Below are 17,108 nucleotides of genomic sequence, written 5' to 3' on the forward strand. Positions count from 1 at the left end.
TTTCATACACTTATTACAAAAAATATCAATTATAGCCGCTTTAAACTAAAATATTTTTTATATTAATTCTGAAACTATAACCAGACTCAATTGAAGTATATTTCTCTATATTTTATGACAAATGAAATGCAGATTAAAAACTTGATTTAGATCCTGCTGGATGCTCCTGATGAACGCCGGCGATACATGAACCACAACATCAGCTGGGTCTCCCCTCACTTCCTGTAATCTGTCTTCTGTCTAAAATGTACACATGTATACAAAAACAGCACTAAATCCCTGAGCTGTGACACATCACACAGAAGATTAAAGAGCTAAATAAATATCACGGCTGGAGCTTCAGTTTGTCGTCTACTTGACAGTCTTGTTGTTTTTAGCCGGTACGATGTTCTGTGTCACTTTGCCGAGTGAAACCTGTCGTATGGTTGAACCAAACTGCAGCGTGCTCAGAGTTTCCACCACGTCCTTCGCGTCTGGACTCACGTTCACAAACACGCAGCACTGCGGAGAAACCAGAGGACACAGCTGTTAGCGATAAAACATGGCGGATGCTGCCTGTAGTTTTCTGCACAGTGATTCTCATATGTTGGTTGTTTAAGGACGGATGCGAGTCTTCGGTATTAAGAGTTTTACCTTCGCGTCTCCACTGAGGCAGGGCTGCAGGAGGTGGGTGAGTTTAGAGTTTCTGAACGGGATGTGAAGGGCGTTACACTTCAGAGCGCTGAACACCTGAAGGAGAAACAACAGCGACCTTTGACCTGACTGAACACTTGTTTTATTTCTCTGTATAAAAAGCACAATCAGGGAGGCGTCTGATTGGTCCCTAAACGTATCCTGCAGCATGACAACGAGCCCAAACATCCAGCCGGAGTCATAAAGAACTATCTTCATCGACAAGGAGAACAAGGAGTCCTGCAACAGATGGTTTTGACCCTGACCTCAACATCACGGAGTTGGTCTGGGACCAATCAGACGCCTCCCTGATGGTGATGTTTAATGGAGAATAACAACAGCGTACGTGTCATCGCACCTGTCCCAGCGCTGTCAGCGACTTGTTGATGGCCGCCGCCTCCACCAGCCTCTGACCCTCAGCTTCGGTTCTGGAGATCCGCTCGGATCCGGCGAGGTCACACAAGGTCAACGTACCGCGTGACATCAGTCCTGACACCTCGTCTGAACCCTCCACCTCCAACGCCACCACCAGGTGAGAGCGGGAACTGAGGATGAGGAAGATTATGACGCTAATAACATGATGAATTCTGAATTTAAATCGGTGGTATTTCTGTATTACTCACCTCTGTATGTTCATCTTGGTTGAGGCAATCTTTCTGTTCTTTTCGCCCGTCTCCATGACGTTGAGGATGTCGGACTCGGTCTGGACTTGGACCCGGGTCAGTCCTGGGACAGACACGGACTTCCCCTGAACTCGGATGTCCAGTGCGGCACCGGGGCTTTTGGCCAACAGGTCGTTCAGGCTGTCGTTATAAATCTCCAACATGGAAATCTAAAATTAAATAAAAATAGATTCATCTGTTCGGTTCTGACCACAATAAATGAATTGTGATGATTCTACTTTTATATGAATAGAAGGAAATTTGAAGCTAAACAAGACATGAATCCAGATAAAGGCTTAAGAAACAAGCTAATTCATTCCTACATTGGCTCTGTAAGAGAACAGAGCATCAGATCTTTTACTAATATACATATATTTTCCATAAATCCCTTTTAAATCAACGGTCATACCTTCAGAGTGTAAGACACCTTCTCTTTTTCTGCACAAATGCGGAGCAGTTCTCGTATAGACCTGAGGACACACACACACACAAACATCACTGTTTCACTGCAGACGTGAGGAAAGAGGAGACGGTGGTGATGATCAGAGTGTTATGTTGCTGTTGTTTGTCTCCTCTCTGACAGGAAACTCGACCTCTCCGTGTAAACCGACTCTCTTTCTGTCAGCGCTGCGCCTCATCACGTATTTATAAATTGTTGTCGGGTAACACATCACATAATGAGACGCAATTAGTCTCATTTGGCCCCTGACAGCGATTCATGTTCCAAACAGAGAGATAACCAACTGCTAGTGTTGGAAGAAGTATTCAGATCCTTTACTTAAGTAAAAGTACAAATACAGTAATATAAAAATACTCCATTACTAGTAAAAGTCCTGCATGAAAAATCCTACTACAGTAAAAGTACATAAGTATTATGAGCTTGATGTAGTTAAAGTATTGCAGTAAAAGTAGTGGTTTGGTCCCTCTGACTGATATATTATTATATATGACATCATTAGATTATTAATAGTGAAGCATCAGTGTTAGAGCAGCATGTTACTGTTGTAGCTGCTGGAGGTGGAGCTAGTTTACACTACTTTATATACAGTTAGCTAGTTTAGTCCAGTGGTTCCCAACCTAGGGGTCAGGGCCCCTCCAAAAGGTAAGCAGATAAATCTGAGGGGTGGTGAGATGATTAATGGGAGAGGAAAGAAGAAAAAACAAAGTTCTGATACACAAATCTGTTTTCAGTTTTTGGACTTTTTCTCTAATCTTTGATTTTTGCTGAAATATTGAATCATTTGAACATTTATTGAAATGAAAGCATGTGAGAAGTTTAGAGGGAAAAATCACTATTTTGTGCAGCTGTTAACAACTCATAGACATGTGAAATGTGACCCCGACTACACACTGCTTTCTGTAAGACGTCAAAAGCCAAAAAGGTTGGAAACCACTGGTTTCATCTTTAACAATGTGTTGTATTTTAAAAGCTTGTTATATTATCCATTGTGTCAAATCTTCATCTGAAAAGTAACTAAAGCTGTCAAATAAATGTAGTGGAGTAGAAAGTACAATATTTCCCTCTGAAATGTAGTGGAGTGGAAGTATAAAGTAGCATCACATTGAAATACTCAAGTAAAGTACAAGTACCTCAAAATGGTACTTAAGTACAGTATTTGAGTAAATGTACTCAAGTATCTCTGACCTGATGTTGACTCCAGGGTTCCCTTTGCTGCCCATCATGGTGTACGTCTTCCCGGAGCCAGTTTGTCCGTAGGCCAGAATACAGACATTATATCCGTCAACGCAGGAAGTAATCACCGGCAGAGTCCCCGCGAACACCTCCTCCTGCAGAGAGGAAGCAGAAGGGGAAGATGAAGATGATGTTGGATGGAAATCAGCAAAAAAGAAAGTTGTCTCACAAAATCCAGATCTAAAATAATAAAGAAGGGCTGATGTTGGACTGATGTCTCTTTTCTAACTTTTCTGTTCCATTTGAAAGAGATTCTTGATCACAGCATGACTTGTCTCTTTAAATAATGTTTCAATTAAATCTTATGAGACTGTGTCATTCTTTCAAAGAGCTGTTTCACAAATAAATCATAAACCAATCAGTTTTAATAGCGGACATGCACTGCTGCTCTGGGAGGGTACACAGCTCATAACGGCACAGAGGTCGTTAAGTGCTGCAGCTCGTAAAGGCTGCTGGCCTTCCCAAATTAGACATTACTCTGGTGCTAAACAGTTTGCAGGACTAGATTTAACTGTTAGCCTTATGCTATTTAACTACTTATATCTAAGATAGATAGAGGATAGATAGAAGATTCTCCTTTGGGTCATTCAATATCAGTAAGTGCTAGCTGACTACGAGTTAGCTCCTCTAGAAAGCTAATATTACTTGTCAAACTACATTCCCCCACTTCCAGTTACTGAGCTAAGCTAGGCTAAGCACATTCAACCAAAAGCATGGAAGTCTTTTCATCAAACACCTGGTTTAAGTGTGAAGCTAAATTTTCCTTGAAATGCCTTTTTCTTGTGTGTGAAACTGTGTCATCAAAAACCTTAAAAATATTTTTGTGGGGGCTCTCAATAATTACACAAATTAATGAGTGTAAAGATTTTTTGAATGGAAATGCCAAAAATGGTTGAGGTTTTTCAAAATAAATAAAGAAAAGGATGTTGTAATCATATCTTTAAACCAGGAGAACACTTTGCTGAACTTAATAATGGTGACTAGTGCTTCACATAGCAGAAGAGACTACTAAAATATCTTGTTCCCAAAAAATATGACTTATTAATTAGAAGTATAGAGTAGTATAGACCTGTATTTCTGTTCTATCAAAAATGTGCAAAGTATAGGTTATTTCATATGTTTCACCTTCATGGTGCTGCACCCCTCTGCATTTCTGAAATACCCTGTAAGTCCAATAGACAGATAGTCTTTGTTTCTCTCATGGAACAAATATAAAAAAAGAATATCTACATAATAAATAATTGAACAAATACCTTTAAACAAGACCCTACAGCCCTGCTAGACTGGACTTTGATACAGCGACGCTTTGAGTTAAATGCTAACATTAGCATGCTAACATGCTCACAGTAAAGATGCTAACATGCTGATGTTTAGCAGGTTTAATGTTCACCATCTTAGTTGAGTGTGTTAGCATGCTAACATTAGCTGATTAGCACACAACGCAAAGTACAGCTGAGGCTGATGGGAATGTCGTTAGTTTTGCAAGTATTCAATTAAAAAATCAAACCAAGGTGCTGGACGATTTTGATTTTGATCAGATGATGGTGCTAGATGATCAGAGGATCACAAAAAGTTATTATAAATCATCCTGAGGAGAATATGAATGTGTGTACAAAATATTATGCAGATCCATCCAATAGTTGTTGAGATATTTCAGTCTGTACCACTTAAACACTTCTTATATTTTCCACAGGACATAGGGTGTTTAAGGGTGTGGTGTCGTATAGCTACATAAATCAGTTGGATAATGATATACAGTAGGGAGTTTCGGAGGTACAGACACTTCCAAGTACTAATCATTTATTCCCATTTCTCCTAATTTCTGTCTGACATATTTGGTCTCTTTGGAAACTCTTCAATCAGTTTGAGTTGAGTTCAGGGTGTTTAAACAATGCTGGTGGCTTCAGAAGGGTTGAAGAGGTCAAGGTAAGGTATTACCTGTGTGCTACTGGAAGGGTAGACCTTGTCAAACTGGAACTTCTTCTTGCTTCCCTTCTGGACGACCACCACCTCCTGGTCGTCCGTTTTCTCCAGGCAGGAGCTGGATGCTGAGCTCTTCCTGCAGCGGCAGAACACGCGGATGTTTCCCTGCAGCTCCAGCAGCTTGTTGTACAGACTCTTCCTCTCCACCGCTTCCTTCCTGTAGAGGGATCGCAGTTCTTCCACTTCCCCAGCTGCCTCCTGCTCCACCTGGGCCACTTTCCCCACGCCGTCCTTCAGCTGCTCCAGCTGGTTCTTCATGTCGGTCAGCGCCTGGCGAACTGTGGATCGAAGCTGCTTGTTGGAGACGTTCAGCTCACGGGTCAGTCGGCTCACCTGGCGGAGTTGGCCGGGGTCCACGGTGGGCTTGGTGACGGTTTTCACAGGCGGGACAGCAGGAGCCCGGCGGCTCAGGAGGGATCGGATCTTCTCTCGTGCCTCCTGCTTGTCGGCCTCCAGCTCGGCCAGCTTCTGGTTCAGGTGCTGGATGACGTCATTCAGGTAACGGACCTCCCTCGCAAGGTAGCTGTTCTTCTGGAAGAGATTGTCCACCTCCTTCTCTTTGGTCTGGAGCTTCTGCTTCAGATCCTCAATGACCCGGTCCCTCTCCAGGAGGGCTCTGTTGGGTTAAAGTGAGACATTTGGTCAGTTTAATGAAGAGACTCCTGCTCTGTTCATGTCGGAGTTACCGTAATTACGAGTTTCCGACTTTATAGCGTGTTAGCATGCTACATGCTAAACATCAGCTTGTTGAAGCCGCTATGTGAAGGAAGTTACAGTCTTTAATATCACCAAGAATGAAACTGTTAGACAACACTGCCTGATGACACAAATTCAACAATTCTACAGTTCTAACTCTGAAATCCAATGTTAGCACGTTAACATGCTAACATACTCTAAAGTCCAGATGAAACGGCATTTTGAGAGAACCTAACTTCTGTATCATGACGTATTTCCGAGTGAAACAGGATAGACAAGCAGGACATAACTTTGGGAGGATTTTGATTTGAGTGTGCGTGTCGTAATGAGTCTGAGCTCTGTGCCACTAAAAGTCAAAGATTGATTGATGGATGGATGTCATGATTATTGGTTGGTTCAAGCCTACGTAAGCATTGGATTTTGATTTAAGTATACAAAGAAATTGATTTTTTGGGTTTTTTTTGGCATATATTGTTAAGTAGGTGCACAATATGACCGGGGATGTGATCTAGAAGGGTTAAAAAGGTTTTTTTCCATTTCATCTCGACTTTACTATTAGCATTGAGCTAAAAGCACAACTAAGCCTACAATGAAAGTCTAAAACCTTACAGACAGCCACCCTCAGGACAAACCTGCCACACCAGCGGTAACAATCAGCAAAACAGTTTTTCAGAGTTTTTTTGTGTGGACTGAGCATTACAGCATAAAAGAGCTCCTAGCCTAGCAGCAGAATTACAGGTATGTTGAATGTAGTTCTGGAGCTAATCCTGCGTTTTCTGCGGACCTGAAGGAGTTGAGGTCGGTGTAGTTGTGATCGGCGCTGGGAGAAGCCTGCAGGAGGATTTCTCCGAACATGGTCAGATAGACGGAGATGACTTCTTCAGGGTCGTAGTTACACTGTCTGAGCGCTGCAGTGATCTCCTTCTGGTCCACCAGGCCTGGTAGGGCAGACTGCAACAAAAACCAAGCACAGCCTTTGTCTTCAGTTCCTTTTAGGTGTACATTCACAGTTTAACATTTGTACTGGAAGCTGACAAGTATAGATCAGTTCGGCACTCAGTGTTTTGCTCAAGGGCACATTTACAGCTTCCACAACTGTTCCAAAACAGGAGGGAAACTGAACTGGCAGATATTAGATTGAACTAATACTCCTGTGAGCCTTGATTGATCATAAAAACACTGAGAACTGTTTAGAGGAAAGACACACCAAGCAGCAGCAGAGTCTTCCTCACCATGACTCGTTGGACTCGGGCTTGGACGAACTCAACGTTCATCTCCCACTGCAGCGGCAGCAGCAGCCAGACGCCCGCCTGGAGATCCCAGAACCTGCAGATATTCACCCTCTCCTGGAAAACACCAGAACATAACAGAAGAACATGTGGATTAAGCACTCAAGAATTGAAACCCTTCACTTAAAACTAAACTGAAGAAAAAAAACCTAATGTAGCACTAGAAAGAGCATAAAACACATAACTAAATATAAGTGTGCTGGCTAATTTGGTATAAACAACAAAAGGAGGTGCCACATACTAGCTTAAAGTTGTATCTTTGTTGTAGCTTTTTTGTTAGTCACATTAGTTGTGTTCGGAAGCGAATATTTGCTTCCCATCATTTGCACAAAAAATTTCATCGCCGGACTATGTTTGTTATCCTCAAACAGCCAATGTATAAACTGTACGTTTGCTGTAAGCTAGCTAGCAACAGACACACTGACTGAACTCTGAATTAACAAGAGACTTCTGTTATATCCGTCCAGTCTCTCTCTCGCTCTCGGGATGCATGCAAAATTTTTCACCCAAGTTGAAACATTTTCAACATTTTCAAGTGCGCACATGTGTTACTTTGCACTGTCCTCGACAAATTTGCGTCTAATCTGGTCTTTCCATTGACTTTGTGTGCAATTGTGACACCTATAAAATTCACTTCGCATTCTGTCCCCCCCACCTGGCCTGAGTCTACTCTAAAGAAACTGGTTGGCCGCATGTGGATGCCTCATCCCTCAGCAGTTTAAACTATCTCGGCCTGTATTCATCTGTCCTAACAGACGAGCCATTGAGTTGATTGGTATTCCTGGAGCCAGACTATCCTTAGATATCAGTATTCAATCTAAGTAATTCTACACGTTGTCTTTAGACCCATTTGAAGCGAACAAATTACACATCATTGCCTCCACCAGTTCTCAGTCATCACTGTGCAACTTAGGACACTTTCCAACAACTTACTTTGTGCCAGGCAGCACTTTGTTTTGGTTAGTCTGTATATAATCTTGGATGTGAGGAACATACAAAAAAAGGGATCTTAGAAACAACGACAGACATTCATTGGGTCTTTACTGCAACTGTGAGTTCAAGCAGAGCACAAACTGAATTTTAGAGGCAGTGAGATTGCAAACAAAGTCAGTAGTAAGAATTGGTTAGATGAGTCTGGGGCTGTGAGGAGGACCCTTGTGGACGGCCTTTATTCCAGGAGGGGTGTCAAGTATCAGTAAGTAAGTAAACCATCAAGTCAAAATTTGAGTGTTTGGAGTGTGGCAGCTCTGTCTCACCTCAAACATGTAGGTGATAACGGTCCCTTTGCCTTGGATGTAGATGCTGCCGATGCGGTCGTCCTCCCTGACCGCCGGCTGGCTGCTGGTCTGAGTCTGCGGCTGACCGGAGCTCTAAAGGGACAAAATACTTTTTTTTTTTTTTACCCTGCAGCATGTTCTCCATGTACACCAACATATCCTGTCTGTCTGTCTGTCTGATTTGTCTGAAAATCTCAGAACATTTATTTAATTTGCACTGAAATCAATTACCAACAGACGCACCTCATTGTTGGGGGTGATGAAGCGTCCCTGACTGTGCCACTCCTTCGGAAAGGGCTGGAGCTTCTGTTAATGACAGAGTAACTATGAGGAGTCCAGCTGCATGTGTAAAAATAACCATAAACCAGACTGCATGCAGAAAACAGAGGAAACAAATGAACTTTGACCTCCATAAGTGACCTCAATCGCTCAACATAAGGTAAACAAACAAAATCAAATTTCTGATTGAATAATCTCCATCACTGCCGGCTCGTAAACATGCACACTAGCTTGTATTGTTTTTCCAGACGTCTATAATGTATTTATTTTTCCAGTAGAATATGTTTTTTTCTCTCCATGAGTTCCTACCTGCGACTCGTCAACATAAACTCTGTTTCCGTGATGGTTGAAGCAGCTGTAGAGCGTCCCGTTGCTGTGGAGGAAAGTCTCAAAATCCAGAGACACTTCTTCACCTTCGTCCACAGTTTCCTGACGATTATTATTCAAACATCTCACTTTACTGTTTAGTTAGTTTTGTCCCATTTATAGCAACAATTCTCAATAAATTATTGAATTTATTTACTAAAATCACCCCAAAAAAGTTCAGCTTTAAAGCAGTTTTCATTATTTAAAAAAAAAAAAATGTAAAATATATAGAAAATTCGAATCTCATAATTATCAACAAAAAATGAAGAAACACATCAGATGCAATGTTCATATATTACATTTTCCCCATATGTCCTAAAATAATTTAGGACATTTTAAATATTTTTTCATATCTTATGAAGTATTTTAATAAAATTAGCTTTTTTTGTATTTTCTAAATCTGTATAATCCTACATATAATTTAAATTTGACATACTGTAAGTGTAAATATTTCTGTCCAAATAACAGAGATGTAACAGATATTGATACTATGATGTAATAGTTGTATTGGATAACAGGACAGATGCATTATTAATGTGTGAGTGAACATTTTAAAAAGCTTCTCACATTCACTGCTGTATTCATGACTGTTTGTGTTGTTTCTTCTTCTTCCTTCCTTTGAGTGTTGAACTCTTCACTCTTTAAAGACTGGATGTCCACAGTGTGGCTGTCAGGCTTCACTGCTTCTTCATCTGCCTGAAAACACATCAGAAATAATAGTTTGAAGGAGGAGAAGGTCACTGATTTCCAGACCAGACTCGATTAATGTCATCGATACCAGAGGTGTTAGAAGAACTCAGATCCTTTACTGAAGTAAAAGTACAAATACAACAATGTAAAAACACTCCATTACAAGTAAAGGTCCTGCATGAAAAATCCTACTACAGTAAAAGTACATAAGTATTATGAGCTTGATGTAGTTAAAGTATTGCAGTAAAAGTACATAAGTATTATGAGCTTGATGTAGTTAAAGTATTGCAGTAAAAGTACATAAGTATTATGAGCTTGATGTAGTTAAAGTATTGCAGTAAAAGTAGTGGTCTGGTCCCTCTGACTGATATATTATTATATATGACATCATTAGATTATTAATAGTGAAGCATCAGTGTTACAGCAGCATGTTATTGTTGTAGCTGCTGGAGGTGGAGCTAGTTTACACTACTTTATATACAGTTAGCTAGTTTAGTCCAGTGGTTCCCAACCTAGGGGTCGAGGCCCCTCCAAAGGGTCAGCAGATAAATCTGAGGGGTCGTGAGATGATTAATGGGAGAGGAAAGAAGAAAAAACAAAGTTCTGATACACAAATCTGTTTTCAGTTTTTGGACTTTTTCTCTAATCTTTGATTTTTGCTGAAATATTGGATCATTTGAACATTTATTGAAATGAAAGCATGTGAGAAGTTTAGAAGGAAAAATCACTATTTGGTGGAGCTGTTAACAACTCATAGACATGTGAAATGTGACCCCGACTACACACTGCTTTTTGTAAGACGTCAAAAGCCAAAAAGGTTGGAAACCACTGGTTTCATCTTTAACAATGTGTTGTATTTTAAAAGCTTGTTATATTATCCATTGTGTCAAATCTTCATCTGAAAAGTAACTAAAGCTGTTAAATAAATGTAGTGGAGTAGAAAGTACAATATTTCCCTCTGAAATGTAGTGGAGTGGAAATAGAAAGTAGCATCACATGGAAATACTCAAGTAAAGTACAAGTACCTCAAAATTGTACTTAAGTGCAGTAGTAGGCTAAATATATCCTACTTAGTTTCCACCACTACTGGATACTGATAAAGTCTATCTATTCTATATAAAATGAATGAAATAAACATATATTTACCTGCAGGGTGTCGTCGCTCCGTCCCGCCGGTGTGGAGGCTCGGGGCGGGTCAGGCTCTGCCCTCACACCGCCTTCCAGCCTCTCCGGTTGGGATACTTCACTGACGGACGCTCCGCTGCCCATCCCGACATCCAGACAGACGAACACAGCCGGAGAGAGAGGAAGAGGAAGGCAGGAGCAGAAAGAACCAGCAGTGATGTCAGCGGAGAGACAGATGAGAACAGGTGCAATCTGACACATCTCAGGTGACTCCAACATGTTAACGACTGTCGTTACAACAGCCAGGAGACTGACGAACAAGCGGTCTCACCTTGATAACTGAATACCTGAAACTCCCAAACAGTCAGTTAGACCTGAAGAAGCCGCTCACATGAAAGGCGACACGTCTTCAAATCATCTTCAACCAAGTCCAGTTGCCCTCGACTCAGAACTTCTTGGACAACGATGACCTGCTGACACACCTGTCCGCGTGACACCACCAAACAACTCAGCATGTCTGCCATCACAACGAGTCAATATCCGGGAAAATAGATGAATGATACCAAAATGATAAACCCACTTAACATCCGGTATAGATGTTAACGGACAGGTGTGATTAAACAGGTGTTTCACATGTTGTGAAAGTGACGTCATGCCGGTGTTTTTGTTCTAATATTTGTGCTTTAATTAATATAATTTGGTCCGAGTTAAATGAATGTTTAATAGGGTTTTTTTTTGTTTGTATACAGAGTAGACTCTACTCGATCAAACTAATAATAATTTTAGCAAGGTTTCATGTTCATAACTCATTTTGAATGAAGACAAGCAGGCCTGCAACTAATAATTATTTTCATTACCGATTAATCGTTCGTACGGTGGCCCTGAGGTGCAAAACACAACATTCCAGGAAACACAATGTCGTCGTGTTTTGCACCTCTGGGCCACTAAAGTTTTGTCTATAAAATATCAAATTAATGAAAAATGCTTATTAAAATGCCTCTTAGAGCCTGTGGTGATGCCTTAAATGTCCTGCATATTTGGATGTTTTGTACTGGTATGAGGGAAAGAGAGTCCACCAGGATCAATATCAGCTCAGAAATCATTTATATCTTTTTATGTCTTAAAAGACACAATTTCAACCGCATGTTGTTCTAACATCATGTATTCTCTTTGGTGTGGGCCTCCTGGTCTTTCTGAAAGATTCAGATCAGCCCAAAAAAGGGGGTAAAATCCTCTGAAAATCAGTTATGGTTATCAAACAAACGCCATCACTCCAAATTCATCTGCAGGTTTTTTTTTAATATAGGGAGTGACACTAAAATATCTTTAATTTACATGGTGGACAAATACAAGCTGTGCCTTTAAAGAGCCTGAATTTAAAAACAAATTTCCCCCCATGTGCACTGCTTCAGCTTCTCACTGGAGGGCAGCATCTGTATATTTATCAGGTTTAAAACAGTGCAGTGAGACATTTTTACTGTATATTTACTGTATGAACATCAGAGGCAGCTTGGTTTCTGTTATTTACACTGAAAAAGGTCTAAACTTTATTTACCTATTTATCACAGTCTGCTTGATTTTGATGCTTTGAAGCAGTGGTTCTCAAAGTGGGGTCCAGGGACCCACAGGGGTCCTTGAGGGGGCTCCCCAGCAAAAAGTGAAATAATTAGTTTTCACTATAATTCCATCTATAAGTAACACAATGACAGAATGTATGACTGTTTCAGTCATGAGTTTCATACACTTTCAGTAATAAAACATCTTAAAGCAAAAATCTTATCAAATGGGGGTCCGTGGTCTAATTTGTGTCAGTTTAGGGTCCTTGACATGAAAAAGAAACATTTTCTCACTCACTTCCTGTGGTATATGTCCATATATAGCCAGGTAGAGACAGTTTTGGAGATATACGCCTATGAAATAATATCAAAACACAGTGGAGGGGTATGGGATTAAGTTTGTGCTGCTAAAAGATTAAAAAAAAGGCTTTTGAAAAGTTCTACATCTCTGTGTGTCTGGTTACTGAGGATAATCCACAGATCTCATTGTCAGCTGGATACTGTTCACTGCAAGGTCTGTCAGTTACACAAGAAAAACAACTAAAGCTAATGAGCATATTGCCTCAAATTTGACCAAAAACATTGTTTACAAAAAAATAAGCCCTCTAATTTCCTCTGACACTGAATGCATCAAATAGACAGAAGATGTTCTGAGGTTGTGCTGATTCAGGTTGCAAACATCATGAAATGTAGGATTTTCTGGAGATTTTAAACACATCCAGTTTGGAAATAGGACAGACGTGTATCCTGATCCTGATTACATAGAAGACGTGGGTGTTTTGACACACTCCAAGTGACCAGACCATGAAAACAACACAGCTTGAAGGAGAAGAAACATCAACATGCAATGCAAACGGATGCATTGGGCTGCAAATGCATTTCCATAATCGATTAAACAATTAGTCAATGAAATGCTAAAAAAATAGTGAAGAAGTGGCATTCACAATTTCTCAGAGTGCGCTGTGATGTCTTTAATTTGCATGTTTTGTCCGAGTAACCGTCCAAAACCTAAAAATAATCAATTTACTGTCATATATGACAAAGAAAAACAGCAAATAGTCACATTTAAGAAGCTGGAACCAACCAACGTTTGGCATTTTTGCTTGAAAAATTACTGAATCAATTAAGCGATTAACAAAACGGATGAATAAAAATCAATTTTCTTTTGATTGACTGATCAATTCATTGACTAATTGTTACAGCTCTAATTGTGGGACATGTGGTACCAGTGACTTGGTGAAATATGATCCAGGAAGTCCAATCTGAGTAAAAGATCCATGAGATTGAAAGTTTATCAGGAGCCAGAAAGCTGCAGACAGGATTTTACTTTTCGTTGGCTGATTGGACCAGATGGTCTTCCATTACACACAGACAGGAATTTCAGTTGCATTGATGTGTTTTGGGACTTGATGGTCGGTTCTTCACGGAGGTGAACTTTTTAGTTCCTCAGATACACCCAGGCCTCGTTCATACTGGTCCATTTAAAGAGTCAGTTCACCCTTTTTTCTCTCTTACAGCTACAGTATCTCTCCATCCAGATAGTCGTAGGACATTTTCAACCCTATAGTTCATTTGCTCTGGTCGCCATACAAAATCCTAGTGAACAAAAGCACATCACTACAAGCCAGATGAGAACGTTCACTCTCCTTGTTGGTCAGATGTGTCTGGGGCGGAAGCAGAAATCTCCAAAGCTGGACAATAAATATAAGGGCATTTTTAGACCTGCGCTTTTTAGTCCAGTTTAATTGGACTCTGGTTCGTTTTCCCTCTTGGTGCGATTCATTTGAGCAGATCTGAACACAGTAATTCAATCAATCAATCAATCAACAGGGGACAGAATAACAACAATCATAACAATAATAATAACAGCAGCAATAGCAGTAGCAATAGCCAGGGAAGGATGCCAACAGGACTGCGAAGGACCGCAAAGGCTTGGCCTGCAACCCAGGGTTTCCTGCGAGATGAGAAAGCACAAAAAAAAACTCTGGGGAAGAAGCCAAGTTAGTAAAATGCATTGATGGTACATGAATGCATACAGATGGAGTACTCGAGTGTGAACCAAAACAAGGAGGTGATCTCGGTCCAGTACCAAAACAAACTCTGGAGCAGTTTGTTTGTGGTGGGAACGTGATCCAACCCAACTACAAGGTGTACTCCGCCGCAGCCAGGTGAGCTTCGCATACTGTGATGCAGAAGAGAGAATTTAACAGCTGCTAGCAGCTCACTGGAGAATGAATCGAGGCCTGACCAGGACTAACAATGAAGAACGTTGTTTTTAGCCAGAGGTGTTTATGTTCTTTCTTCCACTCTGGACACATCTGACTAATGAGCAGAGTGAAAATTCTCCTTGGATATAAGAGCTGGATACTGGACTAAAAATGGCGCCTCTTCAATCCAGTAAGAACTGCTCGCCTGGTGCATACACCAAAAAAGTCTCTAGCTTCAAGGTTTACTTCCGGGGGTATGCGGCCCACTGAATATGTACAGTAGCGTTTCTTTCGTTGGCCTCGCCCGAGAGTTCCCGCTCGGCATTGTGATGATGTCACGGATTTTTAAATTGCTTTTCTTGGCTCGAGGAAAGTTTCACAAATATAAAACCTCCATGGAGCAAAAATTCATAATAGAAAGAGTCCTAATTGACTTTGTTTGCAGTTCAAGGTGTCCTGTCAAGTTTTACACCATTATCTCTTTATAATGGTGGTCTATTTCTCTGCAATACCACAAGTGGCCACTGGGCAAAATCGGAAGCAAAGCTAAGTGGCGGCACCGTATCCAGCTCTTATTATACATCCATTACATTGTCACGTTGCTTGTAGTGATGCATTTTGGTCCGCTTGGATTTTTCTCAGTGTGAAAGGAAACCAAACCGAGGGGAAAATGCACCAAGTTCACCAACTCATCCACCGATTCGGACCAGAGCAAACAAACTACAGGTTTGAAAATGACCTGAGATAGTTGCCTCCATCTCAGTACTGTGTCTCCTTAAGAAACTTTGTTAGTTAAGTTGATTTGCTTCCCCAGATATGATGACTACGAACAGCATAAACACTTAACACTCACAGGACATGTAAATCTACAAAAGCTTATAACATCAGCCTACATTATTTATCCATCTGAAAAACACTCTATAAATGGGAAACGAGTGAGTGGTGCACTAACCATACTTAATCAGTTTAAAACAGGTCAGTTGTACATTGTGCAATAACTTTTGAATGTATGAGAAACAGTAAATGAGAGACACATGGTTGGTTGGTTCCATCCAGCAGCTCCATATTGGGACTGTAATGAATATTGCAGCCTCTAGGAGGCGCTACTGGGGGCTTTGCAAAGTTAATCTTGTTAAAAATGTATCATCTTAAGTGCTCATTAAAGGTTTTTTAAACTCTCTGTGTCTGGCAGCTCTCTCCTGCTGCAGAGCTTGGGATGCTTTTACCCTTTTGCTCTCTGATTTGTCATGAAATTTTCCCCAAGAGAAAATTTGAGGCCGGACAGAAGTCTGAGCAGCTGGTGAAACCCCGGCAGATATATTGTATCGCAGTCTGTCTGCGCCACAGAACAGTAAAATCCTTGCTGAATGCCCCTTTTAAAATGTGTGGAGTTGAATTTTTTTCCTGGAGGAGCTGCAGGCTGTTCTCGAGTGTTGGGTGAACAGCAGCGGGACTCATTCTGCCTCGGCTCAGGTTGCACAGCCGGGCCAAATTAGAAATGACACGCAATAAAAGAGGAAAGGAAACGAGTTTCCCCAGAGAACAATCTAGAAAATTACTCTCTATTCACACAGACACAGAGAATATTGACGCAGTCATACACACTCTCACAGTCAATCAGCTTTTTGTCGCTTTTTATCAGCACAGTCTCAGAACATCTGCTGCTTTCTCTGTTTCTCTGTCTCTCTGTTGCAGCGTCTCACTGCCAAGTCTCGGATTAATCCAGGTTTGGCGCCCACAACTCCTCCAACACAAACAATACCTCCTGTGTCTTTGTTGGTTTGTGGAGGTTTGAAACTTCATCAGCTGATCTGAAGCTGCATGTTGTGTGTTTTTGAACCAAGATCTTGTTAAAAATGTTGCTTCCCAACATAATCATACAGTAGCACAACCTCACTGATGTTTGGAAGTTGTCAGAAAAATATGACAAAGTATATTTCATGACTATTTTACATGAGGACATAAAGATGTATTTGATTATCCTGTGTGGTGAAACACATCTGTCATCATAGAGCTTGTCAGCCTGTTGGTGAACGTGGATGTATAAATATGGGTGTGACGAAGATCCAAGTAGGATCAAAACTTTGTCCTGATTGAATTTTCTACATTTCCTTATTAAATTTCAATTTATTTAAAGTGCACATCACCCTGAAAGTCTCTGTACACTTTACGAGTTAAGTTTTCATTCGTATAAACCCATGAAAATAAGAGTTGTTGTGTTTTCGTTACCTTAGATTGAGCTCTTTATATCTACAGAGGGAGCAAGTCCTCTTCCACAGAGCTCGCCATGTTGTACCGCCATGTTTCCACAGTAGCCCAGAACGGACAAACCAAACACTGGCTCTAGAGAGGGGCTTTCACGTTTTTCACAAGTTTTGCAGCCACTGTTGGTTCTCCTACACACTTGAAGGAGGTGGGGATGAGGGGGGTATTCAGGTGACTGCAATCTGCAACCTCACCACTAGATGTCACTAAATCTTACACACTGGTCCTTTACATTTAAAAGCATTAATGGAGACACTTTTAGGAAACACTCTTTAAGTTCTAAGATGTATTGATATCAGAACACGAGGCCCAGAGCTGCGTCTCTAACAATTCCAGTACTGTAGGTGG

General features: G+C 40.9%; 1 protein-coding gene across 2 annotated transcripts; it reads right to left on the reverse strand.

Annotated features, from left to right (window-relative positions):
• Positions 1-204: 204 nt before the first annotated feature.
• Positions 205-12,471, reverse strand: LOC137183543 (uncharacterized). Of its 2 annotated transcripts, XM_067590689.1 has the most exons (14): positions 10,754-12,470; positions 9,485-9,613; positions 8,861-8,980; positions 8,516-8,578; positions 8,252-8,365; positions 6,939-7,052; positions 6,491-6,657; positions 4,966-5,626; positions 2,980-3,122; positions 1,744-1,804; positions 1,296-1,504; positions 1,031-1,217; positions 634-729; positions 205-501 (listed from the first exon to the last, which is right to left on the reverse strand). In XM_067590689.1, exons 1-14 carry the CDS (start codon positions 11,009-11,011, stop codon positions 352-354), a joined length of 2,472 nt encoding a protein of 823 aa, XP_067446790.1. In that variant the 5' UTR covers positions 11,012-12,470; the 3' UTR covers positions 205-351. The 2 variants fall into 2 exon arrangements, with proteins under 2 accessions (XP_067446790.1, XP_067446791.1); XM_067590690.1 differs by lacking the exon at positions 205-501 and having other exon boundaries at positions 642-729; positions 1,019-1,217; positions 10,754-12,471.
• Positions 12,472-17,108: the final 4,637 nt, after the last annotated feature.

The sequence above is a fragment of the Thunnus thynnus genome, chromosome 5 (assembly GCF_963924715.1).
Source record: "Thunnus thynnus chromosome 5, fThuThy2.1, whole genome shotgun sequence".
Lineage (NCBI taxonomy): Eukaryota > Metazoa > Chordata > Actinopteri > Scombriformes > Scombridae > Thunnus > Thunnus thynnus.